Genomic DNA, 26,183 nt, shown 5'->3' with positions numbered 1-26,183 from the left:
ATGCCACGGGATATATAAGAGAAACACAGACTAAAAAATCGTTCTGTGTCTTACCTAGAACCACACTGCAACTTAGGGGTTCAGCTGGAATTACAAATTATAGTCGTTTTTCAGAGCAGCTAATCTTCTCCCTAAGCTCCCTATCCTCCACCCCATCTCTTATACTATCAGGAGCACAGCCTCCTTCTTGGGAGGTGTTGGAATATATCTAGACATGGAGTTAGTAGACCAAGTTCTAGTCTTTTCTTGTCAACCTAGATGACACTTGGGATGTCCCCAGTTCACTGGGGTTTGATTCTTTTTCAGTAATTAAAGCAATTAGAGTAGGTTTAGATTTGGTGTCTCTAAATTGCCTGCAAGTTCTGAAGACCTGTCCTGGGGACACTAATATCCTGTTAAAGGTAAATGACAGTTTTCAGACAACAGCATCACGACAGACACCAGATAGAAAGTGCCTGTTAAGCAAAGGCCTGTCCTGTGCAATATGAGCTGGAGGGACATTCTGCTTGAACTCTCAGCTTCCCCTCCCACAGCCTCTACACTCACATGCAGGCTGCCCCCCATGACCCGCACTCACACACAGCTCCCTGCTCTCCTTCCCAGCCAGCCTCACCTGCTTTTGCAGAATGGATGAGCTCACAAGTTCTCTCCAGGGAAGTGTGAACTACCATTTTTACTTCCAGCGAAACCTCTGACCCCGCTCAACTTCTGACCATGGAAGCTCCAAAGGAGTGGAGCCAATGAAGAAATATTTCACATTTAAACAGAAAAAGAATGTAGTATTTCACAATTTGGTAGGTGCTTCAGTTTTGCCTGAGGGAAGTGTTTTTCTCCATGCACCTGCTGGACTCCCGAGAAACCCAGTCACAGCCATTGCTTTGGATGGTAGTGTGACTCTGAAGGCCTAGTGAAATAGCCCAAATTTTGCTCAATGTTGTATTCTCTATGGTCAGCCACTGAGATCCACTTCCTTCCCCTCCATTTCAGGACTGAAGCCCCGAGTCCCCCTGCTGACTTGACGGGAGTGTTGAGGGCTGACAGCTGCTGGCTGAGCCCTGCCCCCACCCCTAAGACACCACCTCATGATTGGTCTCAGCTAAAAAGTCACTTCCTCCAAGGTCATCTCCCATTCCCAGGGCCACTCACACCTGATGACTTGTCAGTGTAGAGGTATAGAGGCCTGGCCTCTGGCCCCAATTTTGGGTAGCTGTGCAGGGCCATCTTAGCCCCTGGGCTCCTGGAGGGGTTGACTCACTAAGCCTTTGTTGTCATCACAGCCTGACTTCCTCTGCTTCCTTCACTCGCCCACAGACTCTTCCCAAAAATACTCCTAAATGAATTTCATGCCTGCACAACTTTATCTCAGCATCTGCTGAACTGTGACAGCGACATCCAGAAAGCACAGTCTAATCCTCCTCACTGAGTGAAGGGAAGTTGAAGGGTGAGTGTGGGAGAGATTTGGGTGGGTACACAGAGCCAAACTATATCACATGAGTTATACCTAATCAGTTATTATTTGTATATTAGTAAATTATTATAGTTTGTAGTTAGTTGCACCCATCAACTTACTAAATTCTCTTATTGTTAGAGTAGTTTATCACCTCCTGGGCTGTGGTAATGGATTGCAGAGCATGGGTGCTTGCTCTTGTGACTGTGGCCTATGAGGTTATTTTTGTTTTTGGAGTCCTGGCACACTTACAGGTAATTTCCGCCTGTGCCTCAGAACCAAGTTTTCGCTCCAGTTTAGAAGAGAACATTTTCAGAGGCTTGTAAAAAACTGACATTGAATTAAATTTACAGGTAATGTAGAAATAATTTACTGACTTTTTTATGATAACACATGTGGAACAAAAGGCTCATATAAGTTTATAGCTTAGGGAACTGTCATAATTTGTTTGCTGTAAGGTTTTATATGTATCCATATTATAATATGTAGGTATAGATTATGCCTTCTCATAACTGTATTTGATTTTATTGGGTGAATATAGCCCAATTCATTTGGTGTCTATTGTAGATGGACATTTGCATTGCTTTCAGTTTTTTTATGAGTACACTGCTAAAAATATTATAGGCATTATCTTTTGTTGAACACCTATTTCTCTTGGGTATGCACCCAAGAGTAGAATGGCTGAATATTGGCTATGTGTAACCTTCAGCTTTCATAGATACTACCAGATAATTTTTTTTTTTAGACAGTCTCATTCTGTTGCCCAGGCTGGAGTGCAGGGGTGTGATCTTGGCTCACTGCAACCTCTGCCTCCTAGGTTCAAGTAATTCTCCTGCCTCAGCTTCCCGAGTAGCTGGGATTACAGATGTGTGCCACCACGCCTGGCTAATTTTTGTATTTTTAGTAGAAGGGGGATTTCACCATGTTGGCCAGGCTGGTCTTGAACTCCTGACCTCAAATGATCCACCCACCTTGGCCTCCCAAAGTGCTGGGATTACAGGTGTAAGCCACCATGCCCAGCCCAGATAATTTTCCAAAGTGGTTCTACCAATGCACATTTTCATCAAGCCTTCTATGAGAGTTCTTTTTGCTGCATATCCTCAGAAGTTTCCTATTTTTTTTTTCTTTTTTGAGATGAGGTTTCACTCTTGTTGCTCAGGCTTGAATGCAGTGGCACAATCTCGGCTCACGTTCCAGTGATTCTCCTGTCTCAGCCTCCCAAGTAGCTGGAATTACAGGTGCCCACCCCCATGCCCGGCTAGATTTTTGTGTTTTTATTAGAGACAAGGTTTTATCATGTTGGCCAGGCCGGCCTCAAACTCCTGACCTCAGGTGATTCACCCACCTCTGCCTCCCAAAGTGTTGAGATTACAGGCATGAGCCACTATGCCCAGCCCCTCAGATGTTTCTTAAAGTTTTCTTTACACAGAGGTTACACATTTTAGAAGTTTGTCCTAGGTATTTTATCTTTTTGTTATTTTTAAAAATGTGATGTATTAGTCCATTCTTGCACTGCTATAAAGAAATATCTGAAACTGGATAATTTATAAAGAAAAGAGGTTTAATTGGCTCATGGTTCTGTGGGCTGTACTGGCTTCTGCTTCTGGTGGGGGGGGCCTCAGGAAACTTACAATCATGGTGGAAAGTGAAGGGGAAGCAGGCACATATTCACATGGCCAGCAGAAGAGAGAGAGAGTGAAAGGAGAGGTGCTACACACTTTCAAACAACCAGATCTCATGAGAACTCTATCACGAGAACAGCAAGGTGGAAGTCTTCCCCCATGATTCAGTCACCTCCCACCAGACCCCTCCTCCAACACTGGGGATTACAATTCAACATGAGATTTCAGTGGAGACACAGAGCCAAACCATATCACATGTGTTATACCTAATCAGTTTTTATTTGTAACTTAGTAAATTACTATAGTTTGTATTTAGTTTGCACCTACCAACTTACCAAATTCTCCTATTTTTATAGTAGTTCATCAGTTTATTCTCTTGATTTTCACAGATATGAAATCATATTTTCTGCAAATAATTTTATATCTAGCTTTACAATTTTTATGCATGCAATTACTTTCTGTTTTATCGTTGTAGCATTCACTTGCTCTAGAAAACTGTAGGGGTAATAAGGAACAATGACGTGTTTTCCTTTTACCTGACATTAGGTTGAAGGGTTGTCAAATTCCCGACTAAGCATGATGCTGGATTTGATGTTGAGGTAGACACAGCTATCTATTTTGTATTATAAGGAATTATCTTTAAAAATCAAATACTGGTTGAACTTTATCAACTGCCTTCTCAGAATATAAGTAGAAGATCAAATTATTTTTCTTTTTGAATATATTACCACGTGAAATTATTTATGAATATCCTAATATTAACCTATCTTTGCATTCCTACTTGCTAATGCAAGGTTGTTCTTTGAAAGAACTGTTTGCTGATATTTATGTACCATTTTAATAAATATTTATAAGTGAGCCAACTCCTTGCTAATTAAGAGCAGTTCATATAATTATTTGGTTGTTTTACCCTTTGCTGACCCATGTTCTCAGGACTCCACCTTCACATAAAATATTTACCAAGATATTTTTATTAGATGACACACTTTCTGAGAAACATCTTGGTTCCAGCTCCTCAGAGTACTTATGGACACAAGAGATGGGATAAAACCCTCAAGTAACTAAGAGAAATGCAGCAAGGCCAGAGCACAGAGAAGAAGAAAGATTGTAAGAAAATGAGGCAGAAGAGGTAGCTGGGGAGCAGACTTGGCCTGGATCACCTAAGCGGGTAGGGAGCTGCAGAAGGGAAAGGAGAGGAGAGGAGAGGGGAGGGGAGGGGAGGGGAGGGGGGAGGGGAAGGAGAAAAAGAGAGGAAAGGGAAGAGAAAACCTGTGAAGGCCACAGCCCAGGAACACAGACCCAGTGAAAGAGTGAGGCAGATTTAATACTAAATGTATAGAATGCTTTCCTTGCCTCGCTTCTTACCACCACATCGTGGCTTAGTGGATTGCAGCTGAAAGAACTACAAGACACATACACGTGGTCCTTGCTTTATAATAATTTGATTTGTAATTTTTTTACTTCATGATAGGCTTATCAGGGTACTGAATGTATTTTCCACATATGATATTTTTGACTTATGATGGGTTTATTGGGATGTAACTGCATCATAAGTCAGCAAGCATTGGTACGGTACTCAAGGAGTCATTAGGGACACCTGAAGACATCAGAGGAAATTAAACAAGGATACTGGAGGAAACTGAAACCTCTGACTACAGTTACAGCAAACATCAAACACAATGCAATCTGTAGCCACTTAACATAAAGTCTCATAGTGAAGGCCTATTTCCCTCAGTTCCCATTACCCAATGTATCACATCAGGCTTTCAACAAGGATTACAGGGCACACTAAAAGGAAAGAAAAATACAGGCTGAAGAGACCAAGCAAGCAACAGAACCAGACTCAGATATGACACAGGTTTTTGAATTGTCAGATGCAGAATTTAAAATAATTTCATTAACATGTTAAAGGTTGTCATTAAAAAGGTACACAACATTCAAGAAAAGATGGGTAATGTCAGCAGAGAGATGGGAACTTTAAGAAAGATTCAAAAGGAAGTGTTAGCAATCAAAAACACTGTTTTTTTTTTATTGTACTTTAAGTTTCAGGGTACATGTGCACAACGTGCAGGTTTGTTACATATATACACATGTGCCATGTTGGTGTGCTGCACCCATTAACTCGTCATTTAACATTAGGTATATCTCCTAATGCTATCCCTCCCCACTCTCCCCAACCCAAAACAGGCCCCGGTGTGTGATGGTCCCCTTTCTGTGCCCATGCATTCTCATTGTTCAATTCCCACCTATGAGTGAGAACATGCGGTATTTGGAAACCATCATTCTCAGCAAACTATCGCAAGGATGAAAAACCAAAAACACCGTTAAAGAAATAAAGAATGCCTTTGAAGAATGCCATCAATAGCCTGGACTCAGCCAGGGAAAGAATCAGTGAGCATGACATATGTCAATAGAAACTTACCAAACTGAAATATAACCCAAAAAATGAAAGAAAAAGACAGACCAGAATATCTAAGAACTGTGTGATAGTTTCAAAAGACATAACATGCATAACTGAAATACCAAAAGAAGGAGGAGGAGGAGGAGGAGGAGGAGGAGGGGGAGAAACAAATATTTAAAGCAATAATGCTAAGAACTTTATAAAATTAATGACAGGCACCAAACCACAGATTTAGGAAGCTCAGAGAACACCAAGCAGGATAAATACCAAAAAATATACACATAGGCATATAATATTCAAACTGTACAAAAGCAAAGACAAAGAGAAAATCTTGAAAGAAGCCAGAGGAAATAAAATGCCTTAGCTATGGAGGAAGGAGAAGAATGACAGTGGATTGCTTATCAGAAACTGTGCCAACAAGAAGACAGTGGAGGGAAATATTTAAAGTGTTAAAAAAAAAAACCACCACCAACGTAGAATTTTACATCCAGTGAAATTACCCTTCAAGAGTAAAGGAGAAATAAAGAATTTCTCAAAACAAACAAAAACTGAAGGAAATACTTCACCAGCCAATTGGCCCTGAAAAAAAATTACAAGAAGTTCTTCAGAGAGAAGAAAACTGATATGGGTCAGAAGCTTAGATCTCCATTAAGAAATAAAAAGTGTTGGAGTGGGAATCAGTAAAAGTACAACAAACATTTTTTTTCTTGTTCATAGTTGATCTAATAGATAATGGTGCATTCAAAATATTAATAGTAACTAAGCGTTGTGCAATCATAGCATGCAGATTAATGAAATGAGTGACAGAACTGTGACAATAAATAGGAGAGAGGAATTAGGAATATTCCTGTTATAAGATACCTGCAGTACCCGTGAAGTGATATAATGTTATTTGAAAGTAGGCTTAGGTAATTTGAACAGGTATATTGCAGACTCTAGGGCAACAAGTAAAAACATTTGTTTAAAAAGAAGCATAATTGGTATGCTAATAGACATCATAGGAATGGGCTGGAGGAGAAGAAGTAGCAAGTACCTTACAGGCCTTGGTAAGACACATACACTATGAGTGTTAGGAGAAAAAAAACATAAATACTCAAGGTCCTGCACTAACAGTAAAACTTTTAGGTTCCCAGTGGACTTTGTCATGCCAGAAGAATTTCAGAATAAAGGACGTGTGCCATCCCACCATGAAGAAGGAGGCACAATGCTTGAGATCTCTTTGGGTTTTGGAGGAAGCAGAGTCCATGGCTGGGTATACTGCTCTGACCCACATACCAAGTGACAAAGAGGCTCCCAGCTTTCAGCGGGGCCCAGGGAAGGAAAGGGTCCTAAAGCAAACTGAAGATGTAGTACAAGAAGCCCCATGACCCAATAGAGGTGGAACATCTGACCGTGGTCTATCAAGTGACCATGTGGCAGGAACTGCCCATCATGATGCAGGCCCAGGAGTAGTCCATCACTAGATAGAAGCACGTCCAGGATTTGGCATTAGCAGGAGCAGGGGATGCAAGCACAATCATGAGCAGGCAGCCAAATCTCATGTCATCCATCACTCTTGTAGCAGTGCCTCTGCCTCAGTCACACCTAAGACCACAGGGGAAATCTCCTATGACCCACAGACAAAGGAGGGAATATCCCAAGGCTGGTACATGTATTTGTTGGCTCAATATATGATGCAACTTAAAAATGGACAATGGCTGGCTCACACCTGTAATCCCAGCACTTTGGGAGGCCGAGGCGGGCAGATCATGAGGTCAGGAGATCGAGACCATCCTGGCTAACACAGTGAAACCCCATCTCTACTAAAAATACAAAAACAAAATTAGCCTGGCGTGGTGGCGGGTGCCTGTAGTCTCAGCTACTCGGGAGGCTGAGGCAGGAGAATGGCGTGAACCCGGGAGGCAGAGCTTGCAGTGAGCCGAGATCACGCCACTGCACTCCAGCCTGGGTGACAGAGTGAGACTCCATCTCAAAAAAAAAAAAAAAAGGACAGCGGCTGCTCTACAGTCCTATTCAAAGGCCTGGGTGGTGCAGGAAAATCCTCTCAATGATCAATGTTTTGAATGATTTACATTTTGTATGAAAAAAGTAGTGTGCCAGTGTTAGAAGGGACACAGACCCATGGCTGTCAAGGGGTCTGGACAGAGAAAGAATGGAGAATTGAGGACAAGGAGGTCTGGTGTGGAAGCATGGGGACCAACACATGGGTAGGCACAGAAAGTGTGAAGATCTCGTTTTACTCCTACCAGAGAATGTTCACCTTGGAAGAGACATTAGAATAATCACAAATACAAAATGAATCAGCCAGCTGACCAGAGCAGACAGAAGCCCTGTCGATGCTGGCACAATGGGCAAGTGCATGGAATAGCCATGGTGACAGGTGGAAGCTCTGCACAGGCCCAATGACATGGACTTTTCACTTACCAGGCCTCCTCTAGCTGCTGCCACCATCTGCCCCAAATGCAAATCCTGAGAGGAATGTCCTGGGGTTCAGGATCAATTTCAGGGGCTTAGAATATATACTTTTTATCAAGGCTTTGTTAGCACAGCAGGCTGGAAACAGAAAAGGCCATGAAAAAGAGGCAACTGAAACCCTGTGACACCCTGAGATTGCATGTAGACATCCTGCCCCTTCAACAGAGACCTCCTCACTTGCACTCTCTGTCTTTACTTCCACCAATCCAAACAGTCATAGCTTCCATTCTGAGGTCCCTCACAGAACCTTTCTAGGCTTTCTTCCTGATGTGTAAACATAGTAGCTCCTCTATTGTCTCTAAAAAAGGGTCCAGTGGATGTCTGTCATATTCCTGAGATGCAGAGAAGATATACAAATGGAGCCATGTGCAGGACCATTCTCTGGGGGGCCTTGGATCAACCCAGTTCCCCTCACCCCTTTCTCACTTGTAGTTCTCAAGAATAACTGAAGAATGCGCTGGAAATGCAATGTTTTGAGATAAGGGGGAGCTGGCAAGGACTGCTCAGACTCTGTTCCAGAGTGTCGCTAGAATCAGAATGTCCTTCAATGCTTTATTCCAGTGATTCAGGTTACCCCAGAATATAAAACCAGGGCAGGTTGCTTTTGGTGGTCCCTCAGCTGCAGTGCAAGTAGGAAAAAGACATTCAAGACTTCATTCACCCCAGGCAGCTTTCCTGAATCTTGGAGGACCAGCTTGCAATGAATCCTAGGCTTCCATTGTCCCTTCTGCCCATTTGTAAGTAATAAATCCACAGCATATAACTTGTATGTGAACTAATAGAGTGTTTTATTTCACCAGACTCAGACAACTTGGTAATCACTGCACATGAAACGGCTTCATGCCAAGGTCAGTGTATTAGTCCATTTTGTACTGATGTAGAAGGATACCTGAGACTGATATAAAGCAAAGAGATTTATTTTCACTCACAGTTCTTCAGGCTGTACAAGAAGCATAGGGCCAGGCATCTGATTTGGGTGAGGCCTCAGGAAGCTTCCAATCATGGTAGAAGGAGAAGGGAGAGCAGGTGTATCACATGGCAAGAGAGGGATCAAGAGAGTTGCCAAGCTCTTTTCTTTTTTTGAGATGGAGGTCTTGCTCTGTCACCCAGGCTGGAGTGCAGTGGTATGATCTCTGCTCACTGCAACCTCCACTTCCTGGGCTCAAGTGATCCTCCTGCCTCAGCCTCCCAAGTAGCTGGGACTATAGGTGCATGCCATCATGCCTGGCTAATTTTTGTATTTTTTGTAGAGATGGAGCTTTGCCATTGCCCAGGCTGGTGTCAAACTCCTGGGCTCAAGCAATCTGCCTGCCTCGGCCTCCCAAAGTGGTGGGATTACAGGCATTGAACCACTGCACGCTGTCCCAGGTTCTTTTTAAACTACCAGCTCTTGCATGAACTAATAGAGCAAGAATTCATTCATTACTGAGGGGAGGGCACCAACCCACTCATGAGGGATCTGTGCCCATGACTGCAACACCTCCCATTAGACCCCGCCTCCAACACTGGGGCTGAAATTTCAACATGAAATTTGGAGGGGACAAATATACAAACCATCTCAGCAAGCCATTGTGGGGAACAGAGATATGATGGGAGTCTGATAGTGTCTCTAGGGGAACATCCAGGGCTCTGCAGGACTCTTACCATGGTTTACAGATTGTGACTAGACCCAGAAGATTCTCAAGGAACTGCACAGTAACTTTCAGGGCCAATGCTTGCCAGAAACAACTGAACAAGTCTACTGTATATATCTGGAGAGTGAACCAGACCACTGCTACTGGATCATAAAGTATCAAAGGAAGAATCAGGGATAAAGACTTCAGTTTGACTATACTTTAGTAGGGCCACAATAAAATGATGTTAGTTTGTGCACTTTTCAAATTGAGTGTTTTTGTATGGATGATGGCACCATATTTAAGTTGAGTGTTTTTCTATGAATGAAGCACCACATTTAAGTAGAATCCATCTACATCGCAGATATTTATTAACTTACATGAATGTGCTTGAGTGGGCATGAATAACTCAGACCTTCATCAGACCTTCTGATGAATTTTGAGGTTATTGGGGAAGTCTACTCCTATATAAACCCACCTTGGCATACATGATCACTGATATTTCTGTGGGTAATAAACTATCTTTGGCTCTGACCCAGAAGTCTCATGTCTTCTGCTAGTACCCAGGAAACTGTCAGCAGACTAACTTGTTAGCTTGCATACAGGGTAAAATCTGAGGACCTTTACAGTTTTTGATAGTTCTTTGGTCTGATGCAATGTTACTTGAGATCCCTTGCCAGTAAATCAAAGATCTTGTAAGCCTTCAAGACAACTTGAAGTACTGGCTGAGACCCTACAGGTAGAAGAGGCATGTATGAAATTAAAACCTATGTTTTTTTTTTTCATTACAGGTTTCTATCTATTTGGGGTGTGACTGATAAAATATAGCTGTGTGCTTGAATGTATAGCTATTCCCCCAAGTGCATATATGTTACTTCTGATTTTCGAGATACAGCTTACTGCCTTCACTAGTGGTCACAGCTTTGATATGCAAACCAGATAAACAATGCACATTAAATAAAATGTAGTTAATTTAACTTATAAGTATCAATGAAAAAATTAAAAAATATTTGAAATAAAATTCAACAATGTATTAAAAACTCATATACCATGATGAAGTAAGATCATTCTGGTAATGGAAATATGAATTAATATTAGGGGATCTAACAATATAATTAATCATATTAATAAAAGTAAGGAGCAAAATCATCTGATCATCTTCACAGATGCTGATAAGGCACTGTTCATATAAAAACACTCAATTAAAAAGGGATTGATTAGCTGAATCAATCAAGCAGAGGAAAGGATATTAGACATGGAAGATCAACTTACTGAAATGAGGTGTGAAGACAAGATTTGAAAAGAAACAAAGCCTCCAAGAAATATGGGACTATCTGAAAAGACCAAATATAGGATTGACTGGGGTCCCTGAAAGTAACAGGGAGAACGCAACCAAGTTGAAAACACACTTCAGGATATTATCCAGAACATCCCCAACCTAGCAAGACAGGCCAACATTCAAATTCAAAAAATAGAAAGAACACCACTAAGACACTCCTTGACAAGAGCAACCCCAAGACACATAGTCATCAGGTTCTCCCCAAGGTTAAAATGAAGGAAAAAATGTTAAGGGAAGCCAGAGAGAAAGGTCAGATTACCTACAAAGGGAAGCCCATTGGACTAAAAGTGGATCTCTGCAGAAACCCTACAAGCCAGAACAGAGTGGGGACCAATATTCAACATTCTGAAATAAAAGAATTTTCAACCCAGAATTTCATATCCAGCCAAACTAACCTTCATAAGTGAAGGAGAAATAAAATCCTTTACAGAGAAGCAAATGTTGAGGGATTTTGTTCCCACCAGGTCTGACTTACAAGAGCTATTTAAGGATGCACTAAATATGGAAAGGAGAAACTGGTATGAGCACTGCAAAAACACACGAAAATATAAAGACCAGTGACACTATGAAGAGACTGCATCAACCAATGTGCAAAATAACCAGCTAGTATCATGATGATAGGATCAAACTCACACATAACAATATTAACCTTAAATGTAAATGGGCCAAATGCCCCAATTAAAAGACACAGAGTGGAAAATTGAATGACGAGTCAAGACCTATCAGTGTGCTGTATTCTTATGTGCAAAGACACACATAGGCTCAAAGTAAAGGGATGGAGAAAGATTTACCAAGCAAACGAAAAGCAAAAAAAAAGCAGGGGTTGCAATCCTAGTCTTTGATAAAACAGACTTTAAACCAACAAAGATCAAAAAAGACAAAGAAGGGCATTACGTAATGGTAAAGGGGTCAATGCAACAAGAAGAGCTAATTATCCTAAATGTATATGCACCCAATACAGGAGCACCCAGATTCATAAAACAAGTTCTTAGACACCTACAAAGACACTTAAGACTCCCACACAATAATAGTGGGAGACTTTAACACCCCACTGTCAATATTAAACAAATCAACAAGACAGAAAATTAATAAGAATATCCAAGACTTAAACTCAGCTCTGGACAAAGAGGACTTAATAGACATCTAAAGAACTCCCCACCCCAAATCTACAGAATATACATTCTTCTCAGCACCACATAGCACTTATTCTAAAATTGACCACCTAATTAGAACTAAAACACTCCTCAGCACATGCAAAAGAATGGAAATCATAACAAACGGTCTCTTGGACCACACTGAAATCTAATTAGAACTCAGGATTAAGAAACTCACCCAACTGCACAAGTTCATGGAAATTGAACAACCTGCTCCTGAATGACTACTGGGTAAATAACGAAATTAAGGCAGAAATAACAAAGTTCTCTGAAACCAATGAGAACAAAGACACAATGTACCATAATCTCTGGGACATAGCTAAAGCAGTGTTCAGAGGGAAATTTATAGCACTAAATGCACACATCGGAAAGTGGGAAAGATCTAAAGTCAACACCCTAACATCACAATTAAAAGAACTAGAGAAACAAGAGCAAACAAATTCCAAAGCTGGCACAAGACAAGAAATAACTAAGATCAGACCAGAGCTGAAGGAGATAGAAACACGAAAAACCCTTAAAAAAATCAATGAATCCAGGAGCTGGTTTTTTTTTTTTTTTTGAAGACATTAACAAAATAGATAGAACAGTAGCCAGAATAATAAAGAGGAAAAGAGAGAATAATCGAATAGACACAATAAAAAATGATAAAGGGGATATCATCACTGATCCCACAGAAATACAAACTACCACCAGAGAATACTATAAAAAGCTCTATGCAAATAAAATAGAAAATCTAGAAGAAATGGATAAGACTAAACCAGGAAGAAGTCGAATCCCTGAATAGACCAACAAGAAGTTCTGAAATTGAGGCAGTAATTAATAGCTTGCCAACCAAAAAAGCCCAGGACCAGAAGGATTCACAGCTAAATTCTACCAGAGATACAAAGAGGAGCTGGTACCATTCCTTCTGAAACTATTCCAAACAATAGAAAAAGAGGGACCCCTTCCTAACTCATTTTATGAGTCAGAGTCATCCTGATTCTGAAACCTGGCAGAAACAGACACACACACACACACACAAATTTCAGGCCAATATCCCTGATGAACATCATTGTGAAAATCCTCAATAAGATACTGCCAAACCAAATCCAGCAGCACATCAAAAATCTTATCCACCACGATCAAGTTGGCTTCATCCCTGGGATGCAAGGCTGGTTCAACATACACAAATCAATACATGTAATCCATCACATAAACAAAGCCAATGACAAAAACCACATGATTATATCAATAGATGCAGAAAAGGCATTCGATAAAATTCAACACCCTTTCATACTAGAAACACTCAATAAACTAGGTATTAATGGAACATATCTCAAAATAATGAGAGCTATTTATGACAAACCCATAGCCAATATCATACTGAATGGGTGAAAGCTGGAAGCATTCTCTTTGAAAACTGGCACAAGACAAGGATACCCTCTCTCACCACACCTATTCACATAGTATTGGAAGTTCTGACCAGAGCAATCAGGCAAGAGAAAGAAATAAATGGTATTCACATAGGGAGAGAGGAAGTCAAATTGTCTCTGCAGATGAAATGATTGTATATTTAGAAAACCCCTCATCTCAGCCCCAAAACTCCTTAAGCTAATAAAAAAACTTCAGCAAAATCTCAGGATACAAAATCAATGTACAAAAATTACAAACATTTCTATACACTAATAATAGACAAGCAGAAAGCCAAATCGTGAGTGAACTCCCATTCACAATTGCTATGAAGAAAATTAAATACCTAGGAAACAAGTTACAAGGGATGTGAATGACCTTTTCATGGAGAACAACTACAAACCACTGCTCAAGGAAATAAGAGAGGACACAAACAAATGGAAAAACATTCCATGCTCATGGATAGGAAGAATCGATATTGTGAAAATGGCCATACTGCCTAAAGTAATTTATAGATTCAATGCTATTTCCATTAAGCTACCATTGACTTTCTTCACCAACCTAGAAAAAACTACTTTAAATTTCATGTGGAACCAAAAAAAGAGCCCGCATAGCCAAGAGAATCCTAAGCAAAAAGAACAAAGTTCTGTAGACTTGTAGTACAGCATCACGCTACCTGACTTCAAAGTATACTACAAGTCTACAGTAACTAAAACAGCATGGTGCTGATACCAACACAGATATATAGACCAATGGAACAGAACAGAAGCCTCAGAAATAACACCGCACATCTACAACCATCTGATCTTCAACAAACCTGACCAAAACAAGCAATGGGGAAAGGATTCCCTATTTAATAAATGGTAGTGGGAAAACTGTCTAGCCATATGCAGAAAACTGAAACTGGACTCCTTCCTTACACCTTATACAAAAATTAACTCAAGATGTATTAAAGACTTAAACCTAAAACCTAAAATCATAAAAACCCTAGAAGAAAACCTAGGCATTATCATTCAGGACATAGGCATGAACAAAGACTTCATGACTAAAACACCAAAAGCAATGGCAACAAAAGACAAAATTGACAAATGGGATCTGATTAAACTAAAGAGCTTCTGCACAGCAAAAGAAACTATCATCAGAGTGAACAGGCAACCCACAGAATGGGAAAAAATTTTTGCAATCTATCCATCTGACAAAGGGCTAATATCCAGAATCTACAAAGAACTTAAACAAATTTACAAGAAAAAACAAACAACCCCATCAAAAAGTGAGTGAAGGATATGAACAGACACTTCTCAAAACAAGACATTTATGCAGCCAAAAAACATATGAAAACAAGCTCATCATCACTGGTCATTAGAGAAATGCAAATGAAAACCACAATGAGATACCATCTTACGCCAGTTAGAATGGTGATCATTAAAAGGTCAGGAAACAACAGATGCTGGAGAGGATGTAGAGAAACAGGAACGCTTTTACACTGTTGGTGGGAGTGTAAATTAGTTCAACCATTGTGGAAGACAGTGTGGCAATTCCTCAAGGATCTAGAGCTAGAAATACCATTTGACCCAGCAATCCCATTACTGGGTATATACCCAAAGGATTATAAATCATTCTACTATAAAGACACATGCACACCTATGTTTATTGTGGCACTGTTCACAATAGCAAAGACTTGGAATGAACCCAAATGCCCATCAATGATAGACTGGATAAAGAAAATGTGGTGCATATACACCATGGAATACTACGCAGCCATAAAAAAGAATGAGCTCATGTCCTTTGCCGGGACATGGATGACGCTGGAAACCATCATTCTCAGCAAATTAACAAAAGAACAGAAAACCAAACACTGCCTGTTCTCACTCAGGTGGGAATCGAACAATGAGAACACATGGAACAGGGAGGGGAACATCACACACCGGGGCCTGTTGTGGAATGGGGGACTGGGGGAGGGATAGCATTAGGAGAAATACCTAATGTAGAGGATGGGTTGATGGGTGCAGCAAACCACAATGGCACGTGTATACCTATGTAACAAATCTGCACGTTCTGCACATGTACCCCAGAACTTAAAGTATAATAATAATAAAAAAAGAAACAAGATCATAACAGAGATTGTGAATTACATTCTTTGTAAATATGCCGTGTTTAAGACATTAGCATAGAGAAGTCCTCCCTCAACAAAACAATGGACTACATTATTTGGCTTGCAGGAAGTGAGGGATAACACCATGTGGGCAAAATTTTTTTAAATAACCAAATAAATAAATAAATAAATAAACTGAAACGGGAGTAGAGCCATAAACTCAAAGGGAAGATTGGTTGCCCCAAGAGCAAATGAAGCTCTCAGCCATACTCTCTGGAGCCTAAATTTGGAATCAGTTGTAAAGTGAGTTGTAGATTGAGGAATTTCTGGATTAAGCCAGAAATCTGAAAATGGGGTTGAAGTGGTCTCAGTTTAGTAGTACCAGCACCCCCTTGTCAGTTCCTGATAAAAATGTACACAAATCTTCTCTGGAGTAAAGCCACCTTGATTTCAATCCCAAGGATTTCCATACTTAAGTTCACAATCAAAGACTGTGAATGTAATTCCAGAAAAGAAATCACCAAAAGTGAGAGTCAGCAAAAAATAAAAAACAAACCAAAAGAACCAACATCAGATTTATATGCTGTATCAATCAGATTAGGCCAGATTACCTTGCGGTAACAAACACTTCCCAATTCTCATGGCTAAACGCTGAGCTGATTGATCCCTGGCTCAGTCAACTGCAGGTCTGGGCAACTCTCCAGGGTCAGCTTGCAGAAGATGGAAATGATTAAAATTCAAAATAGATGGTTAATTTCAATTATGGGTGGAGTAATAACATTCTAAATACTTTCTAAATACTTAGGCAATGGAATGGTAAAGATCAACACATGACTTTTAAGAATTAATTATGTGGCTGGGCGTGGTGGCTCACACCTGTAATCCCAGAACTTTGGGAGGCCGAGGTGGGCAGATCACGAGGTCAGGAGATCGAGACCATCCTGGCTAACACAGTGAAACCCCATCTCTACTAAAAATACAAAAAATTAGCTGGGCGTGGTGGTGGGCACCTGGAGTCCCAGCTACTCAGGAGGCTGAGGCAGGAGAATGGCGTGAACCCGGGAGGTGGAACTTGCAGTGAGCCAAGACCGCACCACTGCACTCCAACCTGGGCGACAGAGCGAGACTCCGTCTCGAGAAAAAAAAAGAATTAATCATGTTACACCAGGCGCGGTGGCTCACGCCCATAATCCCAACACTCTGGGAGGCCGAGGTGGGCAGATAACTTGAGGTCAGGAGTCTGAGACCAACCTGGCCAACATGGTAAAACCCCGTCTGTATTAAAAATACAAAATATTAGCCGGGTGTGCGGACGCCTGTAATTCCAGCTATTTGGGAGGCTGAGGCATGAGAATCGCTTGAATCTGGGAGGATGAGGTTGCAGTGAACTGAGATCACACCACTGCACTCCAGCCTGGGTGACAGAATGACATTCTGTCTCAAAAAAAATTAATTGTGTCAGGGTATTTACAGAATAATTTAAATAGAACATTAGAAGATATATATATGTACACACACACATACTATGTAACAATTTTAGTAAATACACCATGACTATCAACCAGAACAGAACCAAAGAAAATTAGAACTATTATAGTAGATTGAGTGGAATTTTTTTAGGGAATCTTAACATTTTAAAATCATGTGGTAACAATATCATCACCTATGCTCCTATGTTCTGAATTTCTTCCTTCAATGGCTTCCCTTTAGCCACAGTTATCAGATCTGTCAGTAAAGTCCTAGAAAACATGTTTTTGAGGATGCTGAGGTGTTTTCTCCCTTGGCCTGTGTTTAAAATATTGTTCTTCCCCCATAACAAGTGCTCTCTTTAATCCTACATTTTAGACATTCTTTTGTATTTTCCCTTTTCTTATAGTGCAGATCTTCTAGAAGCTGTAACAATTGTAATTACCAATGATTCATGCCTTAGAGGTAATGAGTGTCAGACCTTGTCCTGAGAGAAACTATTAAAGGAAGGAGAGGTTGGGGAAGAAAGGAGACAATGACTGTTTGCCCCAATACTGAGGCATAGAAGTTCCCTGGGGAGGAGGTGGGGTTCAGAAAAGAGAGATCAGGAAAAGTCACTCCTCCTGACACAAATCTTTCTGAGGCATCTGCTTCTTTTTAAGCTCTGAGTTCTAGTTACCCTGGCTCAGGATAAAAATAATCCCACCACTGGTATCCTCCCTTTTTCTACTTCCGAGGCTGCAAAGTGCAACAGCAGACTCCACTGACTCAGGAAGGCCGGTGCTCCTACCCACTTCCTGTTCCTCCATCCCCAGCGGACACTGCTCTTTCAAGGGCAGGTCTCCAGCCCAGCTCTCTGAAAACATTTTGCTGAAAATATAAGCAAACTTCAGCCTTGTCCTCCTTGTGTTCATACACCGTGGAAGCTTTTCTCTGCCTCCTCCGTGAGAGTGCGTGGCCGGGAGACCAGAAACGTGGTCCTTTCTCTTGCCTGTGAGCTGGTGCAGAGGTAAGTCTGAGTATTTGTGCGTGTCATATTTGGATGTGTATGTGTGGGTGTTTGTGTTGTACATGTGTGTTTACATGTTTGTATGTGTTAACATGAATGTGTGTGAGTGGTGTTTGTGTGTGTGATGTTTGTGTTGTGTGTGTATGTGAGTGTTGTGTGTGTTGTGTATGTATATTTGTGTTTGTGTATGTGTTTGTGTGTTCACCTGCATGTGTGTGAGTGGTACATGTGTTTTGTGTATGTGTGTGTGTTGTGTATTTGTGTGTGCTGTGGTGTGTGCAGGTTTGTAATGTGATAAAAAGAGCTGTGACCAACACGTCTGGAGAACTTTTTGCCTTGTGACAAAGTCACTGTTTAATATTTGGCAAGATGCTTCTCTGAGTTTTGCTTTCTTCCAGAGCAATATGACAAGGATGGTACTATCTGTTCCATCTTCTGTGTTGGAGACAATGCACACTGTGGCCAACATGGGAGGTGCCATTCCGGGGAGGGTCTAGGAGGAGGCAGGGAGGTGCCTTGCGTGCAGACCCATTCCCCGAACCCTGCGAAGGCACAGTGCAGGTTCCTGCATGCCACAGCCTAGTCCCACCCGGCTGTTGTTTCCTGTTAAGCTGCCTGCCCGTTCTCTCTAAAGGAGGAATGAGATTACATTGGTAAAGTGCTGCCTCAGTTTCCACCAGGGATGTAAGGAAGCCAGGGACAAAGAGATTGAGAGGCCACCAGTTAGAAAGAACTAACTCCCTTTGGTAGGTGAAATATTGTACTCCTTCCAGAATCTGGCTGTTCAGGTCTGAGTAAGGCTGTCCGCCTGGCCTGCTTCTTCTTTCTTCCTAGAAAGTCAACAGACCTTCCTGGACTCCCTCCATGCCCAGCCCAGCACTGCAAAATTGATCTTTACCAATCATAAAGCAATATCCGCATATATACTCCTGGGATCTGGGGAGGACTGGAGTGTTTGCCAGGTGAACAGAGTAGAACAAACATCTAACAATGTGGCAATGAGAAAAACATGTCTATCAGGTTCCCCTGGACTTAGGTTTCCCCACACCCCAGACCCTTCATCTGGATCTGTTTCATCTGGTTGTGAATGTCCTACATGATCTGGAAAAATAGTCATGGACCATGCAACTTCCTCCTCAGTCCCACAGAGAAAATCCAGCAGAGAGAACCTTATGGGATCTTGACACAGAGAACTGTGTTAGTCTATGAAGCCAGGACACATTGCTGTCATGGGAAAGGGGACAGGAGTTCCTGGTTGGGAATGATGTGGCCCTAATTTGCAAAAAGGACTAAGAATTGCTCTAAAAAATGTTATGAAGTATGTTGAGACCTTAATAGGGGAAGAGACATTCACAGGCATCTAGTTCAGGCCCAACATTCTTACTGATGGGATGCTGAGGCCCAGACAGAGCTAACTGGTGGCTGCATCTCCCCGGAGGTCTCTGGCTTCCTTCCCAGCTCAGCCCCTGCAATCCCAGTCCTCTGTAACCCTCACTGCACAGTCTTCTCCAAAGTCTGGCCCCAAGGCCCACCAAGTGGCCCCTCCCAACAACATCCTACTCATTCACGTCCTCCAGGCACACCAGGCCTTCCTGCTGCTCCCAGGGCACACAGGATCAGAATCACACCTGCTTCTGTGCTTCCCTTCCTCCACCTCCTCCTTCTTCCCTTCCTCCACCTTCTCCCCACTGCCTCCCCCTCCACCTCCCCCCACCTCCCAGAACAGTTCCAGACCCTTTGTCTATCCAAATTTCATCCATTCCTCAGCTCCCAGGCCAGTTGCACCTTTATCTGTAAAATCTCTTAAACTTATGATGGAGACCACAATGAAGGGGGCGAGGGATAGCATCCCTAAAGAAACAGGGTCCCTAATGCCAGCAGAGAGTGTCTTAGACCCCTTCTTCCATTGCCTCACTCAGTCCCACCCCAACCCTAAACTATTGCAGAAAACTTTCCTCTGGCAAGAGAAAGGCGAAAGGCAAGTGGCTGTTGAAACTCATTTGGAAAGTCAGTAGAACATGATTTTTTTTTTTGTAGATGGAGGAAGAAGAATATGAACAAATTCCCCAGGAGAATCCCCCAGAAGAGCTGTCCCAGGATCCTGTGCTGGAGCTGTCAGGAGGTAAAATGAATGAGGAGAGGGGAGCGGGTGGGAAACATTTGGGGTGCAGGTGGGACACAGCTCCACCGCCATAGTATGCTTGGAGAGGCAGCTGACGTCCCCCAGTCACAGAAATTTACCCGCCTCAGCCACCATCAGAGGCCTTTGGGGTAGGGCCCTTCTTATCACCAGCCAAAAATAAGAAAAAAGACCCCTGGATAGGTATGGTAGATAAAAGGAGGCGAGAAATAGCACCAATGACTAAATCACCATGCCAGTCCCAAAGGAAATGCTTTCACATGGTAGATGTTCTTCCTCAGGATGGATGTGCTGACAGTGGGTGTGACGAAAATAAGTGGCCTTGGACTGAGGCTTGGATGCCAACAGACCCTGTATGGATGTTTGGCTGACTCCGAAGTGGAGCTGTCACAGTTGTAAGTTTGAACGCGCCTTGTGAACAAGCAGAATGTACTTGGCTGCTGCCTCAGATCTGGGCTCTGCCTTATTGAGGGCGTCCCTTTCCCAAAAGCCATTGCACAGGGTCAGGCGCTTAACTTTCATGGGCTCAACTTCGTCATTCATCCTGGGGAGGCAGGATTTACAAATGCTGGAAACCCAGCCCTTTCCTGGCCAGAAGAAATGATTTGTGATTCACTATGTATTTTAATATGAATGACATTTTACTTTATGAACTTAAATGGCCTGAGCCATCTGGAAAAAGCCACGTTAACCTACTACAATAGGGACATTACCAATACCTGTGTAACACCTGTTTGACCTTTTGTTATAGCAATCAACGTTAGCTATTCTTTTAAGAATCCTCTCCAGAGCTCAAGTGATGCATTTGGCTTTAGTAAAGTCCAGTGGTGTGTGCTAGCTCCAGGCTGCTCAGATGGGGGTTCCTGTCTCCTCTGGCTCTGCACTGGGCTAGGTGGGTGGGGATGAAGATCTACTGCCCAGACTTCTGCCCATTCACTCAAATTCCTTCCAGCCACCTTGGGGAAGCTGGAGGGGGCCCAATGTCACTCAGTTAGAATTGGCATGTGGGTCAGAGCCAAGGGTGGCTGTCAGGCCACAGCAAGTCCTGTTGGTGCCCAGGAGATTCAGGAGATGGCCACGCCCATGCTGCCACATGCCAGCTTCATGCTTTGTCATCTGAGATACATCAATGTCTTCAGTGGGGACAAGACTGGGAAACCAGCTATTACTTGTCACTTCTTTATGTGCTCTGGGTCTTGGGACCCGCAAGGCCAGGAGAAGGGAATTCCCTTCCTGCCTTCTTCCCCAGTCATATCTAGAAACTTTGGTATTGGGTTTCTTGGTGTTCTATTGGCCAAGTCTCGCTCTTCTTTCTAGGCTCTGCTCTTGCACTGGGAGAGAACGTTCAGCCCCACCTTCAAGGATGTGGGCCCAGAATGGTGGCCCAGCGCTGGTTTCAGAGCAAATGTTGGTCTTTGACAATCTGCCTCTGCAGTCTGGGGGTACACCCAGAGGCTCCTGGTGATGACAAGATGGGGTACATGGGCCCTTACCCCAGTTCCCTCTGCTTTCTTTGGATATTTCTAGGTCTAAGGGAGAAAGAACAGAAGACCCCAAGGAGACTGAGGCTCATTCTCATGGGGAAAACAGGAAGTGGGAAGAGTGCAACAGGAAACAGCATCCTCGGCAGGGACGTCTTCGAGTCTAAACTCAGCACCAGACCCGTGACCAAGACCTCCCAGAGACGGAGCCGAGAGTGGGCTGGGAAGGAGCTTGAGGTGATTGACACACCCAACATTCTGTCCCCCCAGGTCTCGCCAGAGGTGGCAGACGCTATCTGCCAAGCCATCGTCTTATCCGCCCCAGGGCCCCACGCCGTGCTCCTGGTGACACAACTGGGCCGGTTCACGGATGAGGATCAGCAGGTGGTCAGGCGCCTGCAGGAGGTCTTTGGAGTGGGGGTTCTGGGTCACACCATCCTGGTGTTCACCCGGAAGGAAGACCTGGCTGGCGGCTCCCTGGAAGACTATGTGCGAGAGACCAACAACCAGGCCCTTGCCTGGCTGGATGTGACCCTTGCACGGCGCCATTGCGGCTTCAACAACAGGGCACAGGGGGAGGAGCAGGAGGCCCAACTGCGAGAGCTCATGGAGAAAGTTGAAGCCATTATGTGGGAAAACGAAGGAGATTATTACAGCAACAAGGCTTACCAATATACCCAGCAAAACTTTCGGCTGAAAGAACTACAGGAAAGGCAAGTAAGCCAGGGCCAAGGCTCTGAGGACGTGCCTGGTGAGGAGTCGTGGCTGGAAGGACTGTCCCAGATCCAGAAGGAATCTGAGGAAGCCCACAGATGCCTGCTGGGGAAGGCTGACCTTTGAGCCTGTGCTGGACTTGAGCCAAGGACACCATCAGCCCTTGCACCCCTGTGTCCAGCCCTCTGTTTCTCTTTCCATCCCATGGAGTGCTTCCCAGTCTCCAGGTCATGACGTCTGGTGTAGGAAGAGGGGCATGGGGCTTGAGGACAGGGTCCAGTGTGCCCAGATCACATTCCAGTTCCTTCATTCCTTCTTCCAGAACATCTGGGTCCTCCCTCCTCTGTGCCCCAACAGCACGCTGTCTTCCTATTGGACCTTCTATCTCATTGGCATTGCCTTTCATGAGTTACTTGTCTATACTCTGATAGAACCAAAGTTTCTTGAGGGCAGGCCTGTATCTTTTACTTCTGTGTAACTTCCACAGCTTTTGACTGCATTGGAGTCATGCAGTCACGTTTGGTGCGGCAACTCCGTGCAAGCTGTTGACCAGATGACTTCTCATCTCTCCCCACACCATGATGGTTTAAGGTGCCTGTTGTGTCTGGTGGCTGGAACATGGCAGTGGTGCTGAGACATGGGGAGGGTTGGAGACTGGGCGGGGAGGGTTGGAGACTGGGCTGGGAGGAGAGCAAGCAGGAACAGGGATGGAGGCAGGAGGAGCAGCCCTTTTATTCACTCTTGAGCTGTAACAAACAAGCCCCGTTAGAACTTCCTAGTGGGAATGATGGGAGAAGTTGGGGGCAGGGTATCCAAGAAGTCAGACTGTGGTCAAGTAGGTGGTCCCTTGCCCTGGCTACAGAACATGGAAGCCCCTAGAGATGCAAGTGGACTTGGGCAGAGGAGGTCACACCACCTCACCAAGGTAGACTTAGATTAGAGATGACTTGCATCTGTTACTTCCCCTTTTTCCATGGGTTTCATGGCCCCTCATATTTGCCTTCTGCTCCTAGAAGGCACAGACTACTTTCAACCTGCCTCGCCCTTCACTGCCACCCCTCCCTTCTCTCTTGATAATGGGAGCATGTGGATGGGGTGAGTGTCTGCATGTGCAAACGGGTTCCCTAGCAAGGTATTTGTGGGGGTCCAATGCAAGGAGGCAGGGAAGAAAGGGGGCCTGCAAAGGAAGCAGTAGAGTGACTTAAACATCTTGCGAGGCAGCCTGCCTGGTTTATGGGAGAACTCTGAAGCCCATGATGTTTTCCTGGAAGGCTGTTCCTACAGACGGGGTTTATAAGAACTGATACTGGACAGGATGAGAAGGGAGTAGGATGTCATCCTGTCTCAGGCCTCGGATAGGAAGCTGCCTGCCAGCAAGAGGAGACTGATGTGCCTCGGGTGCACCCCACCTTCTTTGAGGTCCAAGATGCTCCTGGGGAGTTGACCAACATTTGGGAAGATAATAGGAGGCATTGGGGAAACTGCTCCCCAATATATTCCTCTTTTCCTTTCTTCAAGCTGCGTAGCAGGGGGCTTTTAGCTAGTTTCTCCCGAGAGGGGCGGGAAGTACAGCTGGTGGAGACAGTGCTGGGAGATGATCAGAAATCTCAGGGCACAGCCTCAGGTCTACCTGGACACTCATCCACTGTTGGAGATGCTCAACAGCCAGACACAGATGCTCACAGCTGACCTGTGGCCTCTTGCTCTGAAGCCATCCCCCATCTTCCCTAGACACAGCAGACATCTGAGAAAGCTTCAGCATTTCTCTTGCTAACGGATTCAGAAAAGTGTCTCAAAGCAGAGCACAGAGTTATTTGGTGTTTGCTGAAGACAGCCTTTGTGCCACAATCACTTATTAAATAAGCGATCAATTTCCCATTGAACTGAACATGCAACATTTATCATACATTCAGTTCTCATTCACACTCCTTAAGATTTGGTCAGAATTTTTATTTCTGTTCATGTCTTCTACTTTTCTACTCCAGTATGAATAAAATATTGATTTGATTACAGTGGCTTTGACTATAATGTGGGAGCCAATTTTTGCCTCAGTCTTCATTTTTATATTTACCTTGTTATTCTCAGGCATTTTTTTCTTCTATGTGAGAGTTAAAATCATTCTGTAATTTCCCCCAAAAATCATATTGGTATTCTAGTTGGCAATGTCTTACATTTATGTTAAGTTTGAGGGAATTGGTAGTTCAAGTATAAGTTAATCAAGGCCATTTTGTTTCTAAGTGAACAGACTTGAAACTCCAGAGCTACTGAAGTAAAAGTTAGAATCATTTGCATTTTCATTCAGATAGGAGATAATTTTGTAAATTTTGATGCTATTATTTTAACTCTATTAGCTTAAGTAATGTCATAATAGAAAACACAAGCATTTGACCAAATGAGATCCATTCAGCGACTAAGTGGCAAGGCACTCAAAACATGTCATTCATTAAATGTTGTTTTTATTTACCTCGAATATGGTGTTTTCTCTCTTTTATTGCTAAGCACCAGGAAAGATATCTCCCATGACATTTCAGGAATAGGGACAGATGTCTCTGCATAGCTCTCACTCTTTCAGCTTCAGAGGAGAATGGGGAAAGCATGTGTGGGTATGTTCTAGAAACTCTAGTCTATCTACCAGTAAGAAATTAGTGGTGGGGGGTGATGGTGATGAGAGAGGGTTGTCTTGGCCAAAGCTGTGATAATAGCAGCTTTTAGAGTTTGTTAAAAATATCTCTACACTAAAGTGAAGGATGAAAAACAGGGATTTGGAGAATTTGAGCTAAGTCAGTACAGGGTTTTTCCTCCTTGGTGGATCAAAGCAGGTGTGGAGTGTTACAGAAAGGTTCCAGCCTCTAACCTTTTTGTGATAACATTTATAAAGTGTATAGAAAATTCAAAATTATAATACTAAGAAAATAACTTTGAAGGCATGGGAAATGGCTAAATGCAGGTAGACACTCATGCAGAGAACCTGACCCCTAAGATGAGGGGACCACACTAGTCTCATCTTGGTGTGACTTTTCACATTAAGGCAGTATTCAGTCGTGTGGATGCAGACATAGCACACACCAGATGTTCACAGTGGCCTGGAGGGTGGGAGGGTGGAGCCTGGGACAACCAGAGCAGGTAAAACTTTACATGGGAGCTCCCCAAAATAAAAGAGCTGCAGAGCGGGGAGATGGAGTGGTGGGGATTTGCGGGCTGGGTACCAAAAGCTCTGCATTTCTCCCTTCAAATCCTTGGCTGACCCTGAACTGTACAAGCACAGGGCACTCTCCAGAGGATCCCAGGAAAACTTCTGTGGAGGTTGAAAGAGCTGATCAGAGATGTCAGCAGTTGCCCACAGTAGCAAAGAGAATTGCAAGTTCCAGTCCATCAAGTTAGAAGACCTTGGTAAACTTGTATATTTCCACTGAAATACCAAAAGGGTCATATTTTAGGAGTAAGTACTGCATCTCAGCACTGAGAGACTTGCCCTAGAAGGAAGAGCAAATTAAAGCAAACCCTTGCTAATGATGTCTAAAATCAAGCCTTCCCAAGGCAAAAGCGATCCACCAGTAATTTAAGTGCCCGTTGGAACAAACTCAATATTCTGCAGAAGATATAATATCCAAAGCCTCTACAACATATTACCTACAATATCCTTTACCTTACTAAAAATTCTTCTTTTCGAACATATAAATATAGAGATATAAAATGTCCTTCTGTGCATGTTTATCTGTATCTCACACATTTTTGTCTTTTTTTTTTTTGAGACAGGATCTTGCTCTGTTGCCCAGGCTGGTGTGCAGTGGCATGATCATGGCTCACTGAAGCCTCAACCTCCTAGGCTCAAGAAATTCC

The 26,183-nt window shown here is 43.1% G+C and overlaps 1 protein-coding gene across 4 annotated transcripts; it reads left to right on the top strand.

Moving 5' to 3' along the window:
• The first annotated feature begins 1,106 nt into the window (after nucleotides 1–1,106).
• GIMAP6 (GTPase, IMAP family member 6) lies at nucleotides 1,107–24,813 on the top strand. Of its 4 annotated transcripts, XM_063815818.1 has the most exons (5): nucleotides 1,116–1,441; nucleotides 17,737–18,008; nucleotides 20,046–20,130; nucleotides 20,430–20,543; nucleotides 21,676–24,813. In XM_063815818.1, the coding sequence occupies exons 4-5, from the start codon at nucleotides 20,504–20,506 to the stop codon at nucleotides 22,467–22,469; spliced, it is 834 nt and encodes a 277-aa protein (XP_063671888.1). In that variant the 5' UTR covers nucleotides 1,116–1,441; nucleotides 17,737–18,008; nucleotides 20,046–20,130; nucleotides 20,430–20,503; the 3' UTR covers nucleotides 22,470–24,813. The 4 variants fall into 4 exon arrangements, with proteins under 4 accessions (XP_063671886.1, XP_063671888.1, XP_063671885.1 ...); XM_063815816.1 differs by lacking the exon at nucleotides 20,430–20,543 and having other exon boundaries at nucleotides 1,107–1,441; XM_063815815.1 differs by lacking the exon at nucleotides 20,430–20,543 and having other exon boundaries at nucleotides 1,165–1,441; nucleotides 17,662–18,008.
• Nucleotides 24,814–26,183: the final 1,370 nt, after the last annotated feature.

Source organism: Pan troglodytes, chromosome 6 (assembly GCF_028858775.2).
Source record: "Pan troglodytes isolate AG18354 chromosome 6, NHGRI_mPanTro3-v2.0_pri, whole genome shotgun sequence".
NCBI lineage: Eukaryota > Metazoa > Chordata > Mammalia > Primates > Hominidae > Pan > Pan troglodytes.
Note: the sequence above shows the minus strand (reverse complement) of the source record. Positions and strands in the feature narration are given on the sequence as shown.